Source organism: Galeopterus variegatus, unplaced genomic scaffold (assembly GCF_000696425.1).
Source record: "Galeopterus variegatus unplaced genomic scaffold, G_variegatus-3.0.2 Scaffold6186, whole genome shotgun sequence".
Taxonomy (NCBI): Eukaryota; Metazoa; Chordata; class Mammalia; order Dermoptera; family Cynocephalidae; genus Galeopterus; species Galeopterus variegatus.
In genome coordinates, this window is record NW_007732297.1 from 9,523 (window position 1) to 24,138 (window position 14,616).

General features: G+C 33.4%; 1 protein-coding gene across 1 annotated transcript in view; it reads right to left on the minus strand.

The window, feature by feature from the left end:
* Positions 1-1,589: 1,589 nt before the first annotated feature.
* The window catches only part of LOC103605945 (potassium/sodium hyperpolarization-activated cyclic nucleotide-gated channel 1-like), a gene marked incomplete at its 3' end in the record, with an annotated part of 96,220 nt that continues 83,193 nt past the window's right edge, over positions 1,590-14,616 (minus strand). The window contains exon 3 of the mRNA XM_008590537.1: positions 1,590-1,766. Within this exon, the coding sequence (XP_008588759.1) occupies positions 1,590-1,766 (177 nt within the window). The remainder of the gene's footprint in view (positions 1,767-14,616) is intronic.

The window sequence follows — 14,616 nt, forward strand, 5'->3', positions numbered from 1 at the left end:
GGAAGGTAGAAATAAAGAGGTATTATTTGAACTAGATTTTGCCAACAGTAGAGAGGCATTTCTGAAAAACATATGGTGCAAGGTTGAGAAATTGTCATTTATTTTTGCAAAACAGCGAGTTGCACAGTTTGGCTGTAGGCCACTTTGGAACATGTAGGGCAGCAGGCGAAAGGAAAGCTGAGGATTTAGCTGGAGTCAGAGTGCAAAAGGGTTGACATATTAACCAAAGGAGTCTATATTTGATTAAATTTGTAAGGTAAAGACTAAAAGTTTCTGAGCAGAGAAATAGCCAGCTTGTACACACAAACAAAAATTAATTTGGTAGTGATGCTTTAAATGGTAGTTAGAGAAAACAGACCAAAGGCTGGAAGGCAAAGCAGAGAGAATAGTACAAATAGCCTTGGTAAGAAAAATCAGGATAGCTGGATGGTGCTGGGAAAGGAAGCAAGGATGTGGGAGTGAGATGTATTACCAAAGAGAATTGACAGCATTTGGTGATAGGGTATATAGAGCAGAGGGAAAAAAAAGATTCAAAAAAGAACTAAAGTTTTCCATTACAAGTGACTTGGAAAAATGACTGAAAAATGTACAGAGAGACTTTAAAAGATAAATGGTTTAGTGATGGAAGATAGTGCCTTATTACATTGCACACTATATATGTGGGGACAGGGGATAACATGTAGCTTTTAGGAAAATAGAATTTATTTCTGAAAGTTAGAGCTCAAATTGACAGAATTGAAGTGTGAGATGAAATTTAAAAAAATAAATTCAAAGACACAATAAATGCCAGGGGATCAGTGTTGAAGAAGCCCAAAGAGGAGATTCAGGATGTGTGTTTAGTTATCAGCATAAATAAGTACCAGAAACAGCTCAAAGACATAGGATTTGATGATTAACAGGTCATTGATAACTTTAAAGAAAGCAATTTTGGTCAATAAGTGGAGATCAAACCACAATGTAATAATTACACAGTAACCTTTTGTAAAGGTCAGTACAAAAAGCAAGAAGAGAGAGCGAAGCAGTGTAAGAAATATGGATAATCAAGACCATGTTCTTTTGGTCTAGGGGCGTCTTGAACATTCTAAAGGGTTGAAAGAAGACTTTTGGGTAGGGATTGAAAGATGATGCAAGGCAAAGAGTTGGTTATTGATGTTGCAAAGTGTTATAACGAGGTACTAGGAAATGAATTGCTTGCAGCAGGTCAGTCCGTGATCAGGATAAAGGAGATGAACAAGGAAAATCAAGATAGGAGGGAGAATGGAAATTAAAAAAAAAAAAAAAAGTAAAGAAATGGTTTGATAAGCATAAACGAATGGGAGATCGAGAGGATATGGGCAATGAAGCTATAAGAAGGAATTTTGAGAGCCAGAAATACAAAAAGTTGAACAGTTCTGAGGATCACAATTAGAGAAATAATTTTCATAGTATTTTTTTAACAATGAAAAGAAACATAGGAGAAATATAAAAGAGAGTAACAGGAAAAATGATATCTTAACACTTAGCTCTTCCCCCTCCCCCCCACCGAGTAGTGTCATAACATAGACTTGGGGATATCTCATGAAATGAGAAAATAAACAATGATCATGTACCATGAAGACTGAGGAATATATAAATCTTACCTCTCTCAGAGGATCATTGAGTTCATTGAGAATATTTTCCTCATCGAAGATTTTGCCTTGATATCTGTGCTCATAGTAATCATGTATTTTCTGACGCATATCAGCTGGTAACTTATGGAATGACATGTATTGTTCCACTTGCTTATACTGTCAGGAAAGCAAAAAGAAAATAGAAAACGTTGTTAAGCTGAATGAGAAATCATTGTATCACTTTATTTTGTGCTACATTCAGTAAAATTTGAGAACTCAGTAGCAAAAAGAAGAAATTCTTTAAGAGGAATGAACTCATGTACCAGGTTCTAATGTACCTACTCTGAGTCACACAGTGTTTAAAGCATTTTATTTAGGTAAACATTTCCTGTAAAGAGCTGAGGTGTTGTGGAGAGGAGGCACGAAAGGAGTTCAAAGTGAATTTAAAGGTGCAGCAAAAAAGCCAGTGACGGGGCAAGAGAAAAAAAAATGTAATGCTGTGTTTTTAGATTTTTTTTTTGGTTGAGCTCTAAAATAAAATAGGAAGTGACTGTTTGGTTCTTTAATTGGCAGAAGAATCTTGTAACTGTGAATATTGCAAAATGTTTTATCTTAGATTTTCTGGCAAAAGATCTGAACCTAATTAATTCTAAATCTAAAGGCAAAGACTGCAGCAGCTGTTTGCAAATCATAGACACTCAAGCAACATAGATGCCCTATAAGGTACGTAGGACTAAGAGAGTATGTCAGACTTCCGATTTAGGATTTAGGAGAATATCAGGGAGACAGATGACAGAATTGAGTAGAAATAAAAAAGTAGGTAAAAAAAAAACTGGATAAAAATTCTAGAATAAGATTTTTCCCTTAAATAACCAGTTAGTATGTCCGTATATATGAAAAAGATTTTCTCAAATTTGTTTCTGATAACAGAGCTCTATGTCTCCTAACTCCTTGTTCATAATTATTGTAATTGTAATTGGCAATTGATAACAGACATATCTAATGAGAAACAGCAATTCATTGCATTGTATTTTTCCTATTTTTTCTGAATACTTTCTTCACACATAAAATTCATATTGCTTGGATATTACTTTTTAGATACTAGTACCTTTAAAGGAAATTCTACTTTGTCATGAGACTTTGCCCCTCAAAGTATTTAAAGCCTTCAAGCCAATGAACATCTCTCTGAAGCAACTTGATTATGATATCACATTTTGATTTTATAGCACCAATGCTATTGCTACCATTGTGTGTAAGTGGCTTCTAATAAACACTTGGGAAGGACTGGGTTACCAATTTTCCCTGGAGAGCTCAAAATCTGCAGGCCTACCTAACCTCAATATGCTTTGGTAGCCCACTTCTAGAGACCTGGGAGTCAGCCTGCTTGGCTTCTTAGGCTGCTGGTCCATAGAAAAGAAGTTTCAGTGGCCTTCTTTACAAGATTTCTATGTATGATAAAGTTGGTTTATAGCTGGACTAGAAAAGTATTATCTTTATTTCTGGAAATGTCTGTGTATCTTGTTACTCTTGGCCAAAAAGATGGCAGTAGGATATTTGACATAATATTTGGAGTCTGCAACTCCATTGGAGACCCTCAAGATAAGCGTCTGCACTAATAATTTGCAACTAGCCTTTTTGGTTTGACTAGTCTGCCTTGATTATTTATAAAGCCACTGAGAGCTTTGTTGGTGAGCTCTCCTTAAACTAAGAGTCCTTGCACAGGTCTTGGCAGTTCAAGCCAGAGACTCAGCCTGCTCCAGTTGCCCAGAGAATGGGCCCACAGGGAACCCATGTTATGAAAAGGCTCTTGGACATTCAGTGTTGGTCTGTATTCTCTTTCTCTTGCTGCATTGTATCCTTTGCCTTTAAATAAGAGCCCTAGACTCTATGGAGTCTGATGAGTCCTATCAAATATCCAAACTTGGGAATATAATAAAACAGCTTAAGATAACAAGACTGCTGTACTTTTCACACTTACTGGTATGCATTGATAGAAGTGCTATTAGTTCTGGCAAAATAAAGAATTCAGCTGTCTTTGAGACCACTAGGTGTCAAATCATCTCTGTTACTTTCTTCAACATACTGCTTTCCCAAACACTGCTTGGAGTGGTGAGAATCTGAAACCTTAACCAACATATTGAACTTTACATTTCTCCTTTCTTTGCTGTGTACATCAGCTGTACAGGGAGCAGCACTAAAATTTAGGAGTATTTTATTCATGTCCAGAAAATCGGTGCTTGTGTACAAAGACCTATTCGTCCAGGGAAACCACGATCTGCTCATCTCCATTTCTGAAATTGGAAAATTATTACTTAACTAGCTAAATACAAATGTTACATATGAAGTTATTTTATTTTTATGGAAAAGCAAGGCTGGTTGAATATAGTTATTTTTCCTCATGCAAGTGATTTAACCCATCTAGACCTCAGTTTATTAATTTACAGTAAGAGGGTATTAGACTGAATGATCTTTCTTGTTCTTTCAGAATAAAGTTTTAAATTTCTATGAATATTTCTTACCATTTACTCTTTAAGTTTGATTTTTGAGTCTCTGTTACTCATTTTAACCATTCATTGACTCATAGTAATTATTGATCTAACAAATATTAAATGATTATTGTGTCCCAATGGTTCTCTAGGTGTAGTTTCGGAACCACTGCTATTTGCCAAATACTGTGTTAACTTAGGACATAAAGAAATATATTTGAGTGAGAGTAGAGGAAAAAAGATAAATTCAGTTTTTTACAAGTTAAGTTTAAAATGCCCAGGGGACATCCTAATACAAGGGTACTTCAAAATGTTTGTGGAAAAATAGAATTAAAAGATAATACAAATATTTCCATGCACTTTTTTTTTTTTTTGTCTTTTTTTTCCGTGTCCGGCAATGGATCGCAACCCTCAGTGTCGCCCCCATACCGGACCGGGACCGGCAACGGGATCGCAACCCTCGGTGTTGCCCCCGCGCCTTGCTCAGCCAGTGAGCGGGAACCGGTCTGTATGTGGGATCCGAACCCTCGGCGGGAGCGCCTCCGCTCTTCCCAAGCGGCGCACTAGCGCAGTGCGCCACCGGGCCAGCCCCTCCATGCACTTTTTGAAGATTCCTTGTATTTATATATAGCTGAGGCACTCAGAGAAGGCAATATACATGTCATCAATAATTAAGTGATCACTGAGGGAGGTCGTATCAAATGAGGAGAAAAGAGGCAAAAAATGGAACCTGTATTTTAAAAGCAGCTGGGCCATGCATTTTGATCAAGTTAAGGGTACTTCTACTAACCACCAACAAGATGTGAGAGCAGAACCAGAAATACATGATTAGCAAAATCCAAAGAAAGATCAAGTTTCAAGGCGGGAGTGAGTAAAGGAATATATTCTAAGAAGAGAGGTACTGGACAGTGGCCAGTGTATCTGGAAATTAGGTAGTAATCTTTGTTAGAATATAACACGTTAGGAGTAGGAGCATTTTGGGCTGGTCCGGTGGCGCACTGGAGAGTGCACCGCTTGGGAGCGAGGCGGCGCTCCCGCTGAGGGTTCGGATCCCATGTGGAGACCGGTTCCCGCTCACTGGCTGAGCGTGGTGCGGGCGCAACACCGAGGGTTGCGATCCATTGCCAGACACGAAAAAAGACAAAAAGGAAAAAAAAAAAAAAAGGTAGTAATCTTTGTTAGAATATAACACGTTAGGAGTAGGAGCATTTTGGGCTGGTCCGGTGGCGCACTGGAGAGTGCACCGCTTGGGAGCGAGGCGGCGCTCCCGCTGAGGGTTCGGATCCCATGTGGAGACCGGTTCCCGCTCACTGGCTGAGCGTGGTGCGGGCGCAACACCGAGGGTTGCGATCCATTGCCAGACACGAAAAAAGACAAAAAGAAAAAAAAAAAAAAAGAAGTAGGAGCATTTCTTCTTGTCTGTTTCCCTCGCACCTAACAAGACTTGTAAGAATGTATGAAAATATCAATTTCTTTTGATGTGAAAAATAAAAACAACAGAATACTCTGTAAAGAAGACTACTAGTGGTAGTTGTACAATCAACTAAACCAGATGTTAAAAGTTATCCTTAAGCTGGCAAAGTAAAAAAAAATGAATAATGGCAAAGTTTGTATTAGTTGTAGTAATATGCTAAATGCAAAAGATAACTTGATACATTTAAAAGTCACTGATAAAAAGATTTTTGAGAAGCAAGGATGCAATACTTTATTTCTTAAACATAAGATAAAAAGTTCATCCCTTCAGATCTAAAGAGACTATAAAATAATTACCACTTAAAATTCTAATATACTTTTATTTTTAAAAATTGGTTCAAGTACAATATTATAAATGAGATCTGACAAGGGTGTTTATAATGAATAGCAAGGATCCACATTCAAATCCGCCAGTCTCACTCCTCCAGCGTTGAAGGTGTTTTGCTAAGTGTTTTGTTATTGCCATATCTCTAGCAATATGCTTCTGTTTCTATTTCTTACATAGATTAATTACAGGCATCATTTATTGACTTCTTGCTGTAAAAGGGGAGGTAGCCACCTAGAGTACCCCAAGTTCTCCTTCCTTATGCTATAATTGTGTCATTAGTGTTAATTTTTCCCTTGGTCTCCTTTGTAACTTTATGTAGCATATTTACCTTTACTTCTTGTTATGAGAACTCCAGACGGTTTACCAAGTGAAAGTAACAATTTCCTTCCTTCACTTCAATTTTCTAACTTCTGTCATCTTTACTTTTACAATGTAAACATGAATTATAATTGGAACTTCCAAATCCATAAAGTATTTACATTACTCTGACCATGTAAGTATTTACCACAGTGCCAAGTGGAGCATTTGATGGCATTTTCTTTTGTTTCTTGGACTTGCTAATCACTTTTATTTCTTGAACAATTAGCTTTTATTTTAGTCTCATTTTTTTCCCCCAGCCTTCTTATCCCTCCAGGTAGACAATAGAGATTTTTCTGTAGAATTTCCCTACACAAAATCCTTCTAAAAATGCTAACTTTACTGTCACTCCCTTCTGTAAAGCCTTTTAATGTCTTCCCATTGCCTTCAGAATAAAGTTCAATTTCCTTGTCTTTAAGCCTATATAGCTCTCCCCTGCTCTATCCTATGTAAGTCTCTCTTTTGTTTATTATGTCTTCTTAACATTATTTTTCTAAAAAATTTTCTTAAACTTGTCCTAGCCTGTGGATGCTAAATCTTGGCTCATGCTGTTTTTTTCTGTCTGGAATTCTCTTCCACCACATAATTTCTTGGCTAATATCTACTCATCCTATAATTCTTCCTCAAATGTCACTACATTAGGAAAGTATTCTTTGACTTTCTAGGCCACATAAAATCTCCTTGCTATACACTTACAAAGAATGCTACTTATGTCTTAGTTATGCTAAGAGCACCTGTAATTACTTATTGTCTGTCCTTGCCTGCCTTGTTCACCACTGAATCCGCTAGAATGTCTGTACATATTAAGATCTCAAGTATTCACTCAATGGAAGTCTGGTTTGTTACACACTTTCTGAAAATTCTTTCAATAAAGAAGATGTAGAATGTGATGTTGGCCTCCTTTCATAGAAGTAATGGGATAAATGGACAAAGCCAGGTAGGGAGACTCTCCCACATGGATCGACATTTGGGATTAGTATTTTATTATTCATTATTCTTGCTTATCATTCATAGAACATTTTTTAAATATGAGAGATTCTGAACCTTTTAACTTATTGCAATTATCCTAAATTAAACTGTTTTTTAAGGAATCTGCAGTTTCTGTCTGAATCTGTGAATCAGTCCTGACGTAAAATGCAAGTGTAAGTAGGAGGAAATCATGAATTGGAAAGGAGAAATTACCTTCTGTTTATAAAACCTAGGAAAATAGCAGAAGCTAACCAAAATATGTGCAAAGAATATGAATTGTTATATTAAATAACAAATATTTGGTTGATTGCCAGTACCCCATTCCACCCGTCTTCTTATTTCAACTATTTCTATAGAGATTTTGAAGTTGTGGCAATTTCTTTAAGTTTGAGTTTATTCAATACGTTGTTTTTTTCTTTTCTTTTTTCTTTTCTTTTGGAGCATGGAGAGTATAAAAGACGTACAGGATATAGTCATTGTCTTAAGAAACTTAAGGGATAATTAATTGACCAGAAAATACAGTGAATATTTAGGAAAGAAAGAGACTTGCTAAGACACATTTCCCATTGAATATGTGTTCTATTCAAAAATAAAAGAGGTTTTCTTTATCACCAATGGAGTCAGATATACAACTACAAAACTAGATATTCTTCAGGTTTCCAGGCATCATTATACACTGAACATTCCTAGAAGACAGGGGATCAGAAATTGTGTTTTCTATTGTGTTACGAGAGCAAATCATACAAAAATGAAAAATAATGAATTATTCATAATTACTCATCAATTCAGAAGGAACTCTAAGTTCATGATTCTAAGCTTAGTCCTCAAAACTGTAAAAAGTTGCATATGAGAAGTTAATATTTTACTCTCAGGAAACATTGAATTACTGTACAGTAACCTGGTTTTTAATATCTCAAGACAGTTTTATAGTGTAGCACATGCCCACAATTGACTCTGTGGGGTATCTTTAAGTACATTGGGACTATTAAAGCATCATCTCTTATGACCTAGACTGTTATAGTAATTGTCATTTTAGCACTCTTCAAAGGTTTTATGTAGGGAGACTTCAAATGATTGCAGAAACAATAATTAATGGTGAGAAAACTGTCACTGAAACACCTCCTACTTGCTGGAATACATCACAGTCTTTGGAAAAGATAATAAATATGCCCAAGATAACCTAAGAGAAGGAATCTTAATTCCTACATTTAATCTCAAAGATTAATTTGTTGCTGATCTATTAATTGAAACAATTTAATAATTAATAGATTATACTGCCCTGTTTAGCTAAAACTTTATACCAATTTTATGACAGATGGATAAAAGTATACTTTTTCAATTAATATTAACATATACAAACACTCAATTCTTCAAGGTGTCTATAGGGAACCTCATTAGGTAATAAATTTAGATTTATTCTAATAAAATACTGGGCTAATAGCAATATTTCAAATGATAAATTTATTAAGAATAATTATCCATCTACATAGAAATAATTATATATCTATAGATGTAATATATATCTATGGATATCATATATGATAAATAGCATAATTAAATATTTATAACACTCTAATTGATAATATAATATATAATTAATATAATATAATTTATATGTTGTATAATATAATGTATAACACATATTATATATAATATGGGATATATTATGTATTATAAAGCATACAATTACAGTAAATATAAGCAACATTAGGTAGATATTTAAGTATTTTATTAAATTTTACACTTTGTATTATGCATTTCCAGCATACACCAAAAATAATTTTTCATACCAAAAATTGAAAAACATTTCTGAAACACATATTACAAAGTGTGTGTAATATTTAGTAAAATATTTAAATATGTATTTAATATTCCTTATATTTAGTGTAACAGTATACTTTATATACTTTATTATGTTAAGGATATATTTCTACATTTTTATGAATACTTTTAAAATAAATAGTGATAATTGAATTAAGAAATATGATCTTTTAAATTTTATTGATTTGATAAGTGATATATGAAAAGATTTCCTAATATAAAACAATTCTTCCATACAAAATTTAAATTATTACCTTATATTTAAATATAGTCATTGTTATTACTCTCTAAATATTTCCCTCTTGGATTTTTATTGTTAAAGGAAGCCCATAAAAACCTCTATTTGAGTTTCTTCCTAAATTTGGTAGAAACACAGATAAGGTTTCTAAGGATAAATTAATCTTCTTCAATACTGGCATGTATTATTTAGCATGAATCCTGCATTACTAAAACATCCATCATGAAAAATGCGTATTTTCCACTTTCTAAGTCATCTAATTTATTTCAAGAAACCAAACATTTTCTCTTGCAAACAAGAGCAGAAAGACAACCTACAGAATGGGAGAAAATATTTGCAAACTATACATCCAACAAGGGATTAATATCCAGAATATATAAAGAACTCAAACAACTGTACAGTCAAAAACCAAATAATCCAATCAAAAAATGGGCAAAGGAGCTGAATAGACATTTTTCAAAGGAAGACATAAAAATGGTCAACAGATACATGAAAAAATGCTCACCATCACTAGCCATCAGGAAAATGCAAATTAAAACTACATTGAGATACCACCTCACCCCAATTAGAGTGGCCATAATCAAAAAGATGGTGAATAACAAATACTGGTGAGGGTGTGGAGAGAATGGAAAACTCCTACACTGTTGGTGAGACTGTAAATTAGTACAATGGCTATGGAAACAGTATGGAGGTTTCTCAAACAACTACAGATAGATCTTCCATATGATCCAGCAATCCCTCTTCCAGGTATATGCCCAGAGGAATGAAAAAAAATCATGTCGAAGGGATACCTGCACTCCCATGTTCATCAAAGCTCTGTTTACAATAGTCAAAATATGGAACCAACCTAAACGTCTATTAATTGATGATTGGATAAGGAAACTGTGGTATTATATACACCATGGAATACTACTCTGCCATAAAAAAGAATGAAATACTCTCATTTGCAACAACATGGATGAACCTGGAGAAACTAATGTTGAATGAAATAATCAAAGCACAGAGGGATAAATACTGCATGTGCTCACTCTTATCTGGAAGCTTAGAGAGAAGGGAAGGAAAGAGAGAGGGACCACAGTGGCACATTGGTCTTACAGAGGGAGAGAGCATGCCTTGGGCTTCAGGGTGGAGTGGGGGGAGAACCGGAGTGGGAGAGGGAGGGAGGTTGGAGATAGTTGGGTGGGGGACCTGGAGAACAGATGCAATTTCTGGTAATGGATATGCTGCCAGTGTGAAGCTGGCCCTCACATCATGGGAATGAGGGGTGATAATTAGCTTTGTATCTCATGAGTATTCATAATATAAATAAATAAATAAGAAAAATCGATGTAAATTGTTTATTCAAATGATTACATGTTGTAACTTTTAAACATATTTTGAAAAATAATAATAAAAATATTTAATATTTTCCTAAAGGCCAATAGTCAGTCATAAATTACTTTCTTTTAATGCTTAAGTCAAACATCATTGGATTTATACGAATTATCTATGTCATTTTTTACCAAGAATAATTTTAGTATTGCCATTTATTTATACAAAAATTGAAGCCATGATTTGTATTTAATCCAAAATTTAAAAATTAACTAATCCTTCTTTAGATATTAAAAAATCTAGGTTATATGCAAATCAGTTTATCAAGTATTGTTTCTAAAATTTTTGCAGCAACATTAAATCATTTGCAAGAACTATGCTGAAAACACAGCAAAAATTTTCAATTCATATCTACTGAGAATTTTTTTTCTTTTAGTAAAAATGGGTTCCTGGTTATTTTGTGAAAAAATTTTAAGCAGCAGATTCATTACAAAGTAAGTCATATAATAATAAAGATATCATAATTTTCCTGAATTTGACTTCCAATAAATTAAATTGAATAATAATTAAAGGAAAACCACAAATGAGAAAAGCAGATGGTTGTAAAGTTTTTTTTTTTTTTATTTTTAACAGAAGTTTGAGTCAGATACTTCCATTTTATCTGTATTTTTATTTCCATTTTTTGGAAAGCTGGGCAATGAAACAGGTTTCTCTATAAAAGAGTCGATCTTTCAGCTATCAAGGTAAGAGGGAAGATCTTTTGATAAGTAGTAAGTATTTAATATTACTTCAAAAACTATCAAAATTACAATTAAACAATCTGAAAATCCTTGCAGAAAATATTACATGGTAAAATTGTTATTCTTCCATCCAGAATGATCTTTTTCAATGTAAACATCTACTTGCCCACTTGTTTACGGAACCTACCTATCTTTTCAGATATTTCACAATGAATTATATTTTTATCTATTTTAAAATACAATATTGTAAAAAACGTGGAAATTGCTCACACTGCATAGTTCTTTATTATTATTGCGATATCTTTGTTTGAAAATGGCCAAGTTGAGCATTGTTTTCAAAAAGTCAGTTTAACATTTTTTATTACTTAACCAAGTAATTGAAAAAATGATAATAATGAGAGGGTAGTGTATTTTGCAATTAGAAGAAAATGCTTAATTACTAAGTAAGTAAATTGCCCATGTAAAACATCCTTAGAAAGTTAATTTATTCATAATTATACAGTAAAAGTCAAGGGGATATGTGATTGCTAGAAATAGAAACAGTCACTATAATCATTATAATAGAGTTAAAATATGTGCTTGTATATTTAATAGTCTTTTAGTGTTTTCCCCCTCTAAATGACTTTGATCTTTATTACTGCAGTTTTTCTTGGGGTGTGTGTGTCTGTATGCGCACCCATGCTCCTGTACAGGAAAATGATTTTGGTCCTTAACTGAACAAGAATACAGATTGACATTAACATGCCTACAATGGTAACCTAATCAGTTTTTCATTTTTCAATAGGACCATTTAAAGCATTCTATATTGTCTCAACACTCTTACTTTCTTCCCTTAACAATTTCATTTACTCACGGATGATGATCCTACTAAAATTTCAAAAAGAAATCAAAGCTTTCACATAAGAACATCTAACTCACTGAGAGACACTCTGTTCTCCTTCTTTCTCTTATAAACAATGGAAAAAGGTGTCTATTCTTCCATTTGAAGTTAATCTTTCAATTGTGCTTGAATATCCTCTTCTCATCCCTCCTCAGAAACATTATCCTATCTCCTGTACGTATAGTTTCTATCTTCTATCTGCAATTATATATCTTTATATTAGCTCCAGCAAAATAACATTTAAATATACTCACCTCTCCAGTTAAAGTAACCATAATCTGATCACAATGATATCTAACACTTGAATATTACATACTATTTTCTGGGCACTCAATTTGACATTATACTCATATTTACTCATTAATTTTCATGACAACCTCATGAGATTCCTTCCATTACCTTCACTTTACAGATGACGAAACTGAGGCACAGAGAATTTAAATAACTTGTGCAAAATCACACAACTAATTAGTGCTGAAGCACTAGGATTTGAACCCTGACAATATGACTCAACAGTCTGTGCTTTTATTCACTATATGATATTCCTGTCTTCAAAAAGTGATTCTCAATTGGTCAGAACTACCCTTCCACCTACCATCCCATTTTTCACCTTCTTTCTCAACCAGTTTCTTGAAAGAGTAATCTATACTCATTATCTCACTATCTCTCAACCTTAAGCATTTAATTATAGCTCCCATTCCTTCTATTTCACTAATAATGCTCTTGTATTTCCATGGTTTCTTGATTATTAGCATAATACTTAGACAGTTCACAAAGATTTTCTTACTTGGTATCTGAACCGCACTGAATACCAGTATAGCAGACACTACTGATGCCTCCTGTAACCCTTCTACCTTTGCATTTCCACCCACTTCTGACCTCAATTGTATACCTAAGTGCATTAAAAAGATTAATAGTTTGAAAAAGGACATTGTTTAAATATCACTGATATTTGTCTTCACTATTTTTGATCCAAATATTTTTTAGCATTAGTAATAGCTTGATTTACATTTGTAAGTCTTTATAGTTTATTTTTAATACAACTGTTTTTGTTTCATTGTTCATAGCTTGCCAAATTTAAGGCAACTGAATATCTGAGGATACACACAATTATTAGGAGTAAATATCATCTGGAGAATAATTAAAAGAAGACAATGAATTAATAACTCACTAGCAAATTACCATGGAGAAGCAACATATTTGATGAAGAAAGGAGCTTTTACAATGCTTAACTATCATTCTCCTTTGGATTAATTTGTTTTTCAAAAATGAAAAATTCTAACAAAGGTATCATTTCTTCAGTACAAATTAAAAGCATGCTTTTCTTTATGTGCATAATAAGATTATGTTTATGTGTATAAACAAGATTAAAATGGATGTTATTATAGTACTTGTCAAGTCTGAAATTATGTATTAAGATGCAAAGAATCAGCATACACATATATTAAGCAGAATTATTCAAAATCCATGTTTCATATCTGAGTACTGATCAGTTGTCAGTCTCACCATGGAATACTTTAAATTTCTGTGTTAATCCAATGATGGAAGTTATATAATAACTAAAATAACCTTTTGGTAAACACCGATCAAAGAGTAAGGAGATGCTATTAGAAGAAAGTTTGAAGTATAGCACTGCAAAATGAGAAAAAGTATAGACTTTTGAGTCTTGTTTAAGTTAAAAATAAGTCTTGCTTGTATAAGATCCATACTGGTGAATATTGGTGATTTATTTCAAAAGAAATACACACACATATGTATGTATTTTCTATATATACATACATATAAACATATAGAACTAAGGATTTCTATATATAGAATGCAAGTCTGTATATAACGTAAACTGTACTGTTGTACTACTGTGGTTTGAGTTGGCAGTGATTTGTTAGTATCTATTGATACTGCTTTGAATTTGATAGCAAATCTGCATAGCATCGTAACTATCATGCACACTGTTACCAAAGAAAAGATGACATTTTCAGAAAATCAGCCACGGAATTTATTTAAAAAAAAAAAAAAAAGGAATCCAAACTTTCACAGCTCAGAGTATGAAACTAATTGTCATTGGTTGATCTAAGTCTAAAATTTGACTGGCTTTTTGGTACCAATCCATCATCACAATTTCCAAAATACATTTCCTGAAGAAGTGAAAGAAGACAAAGAACTTCCAATCTAACCAGAATAAATTCAAAAGTATCCTATGAAAGTCAGAACCATTTATCAAAACAAAACATAACAAAAAACTTACCAGGAAACACCTTAGCAATAGTTGAGAGCAGATGCTTACTAACAAATTAGTGATCTACTGCAAGAGCAGTGGTTTCAGATACAATACGAAGGTGAGTTAAGACAAATATGTTACCAGGCAGGTAATTAATCGGCTGTTATTTTTTTTTTTTTTTTTTTTTTTTTTTTTTTTTTTTTTTT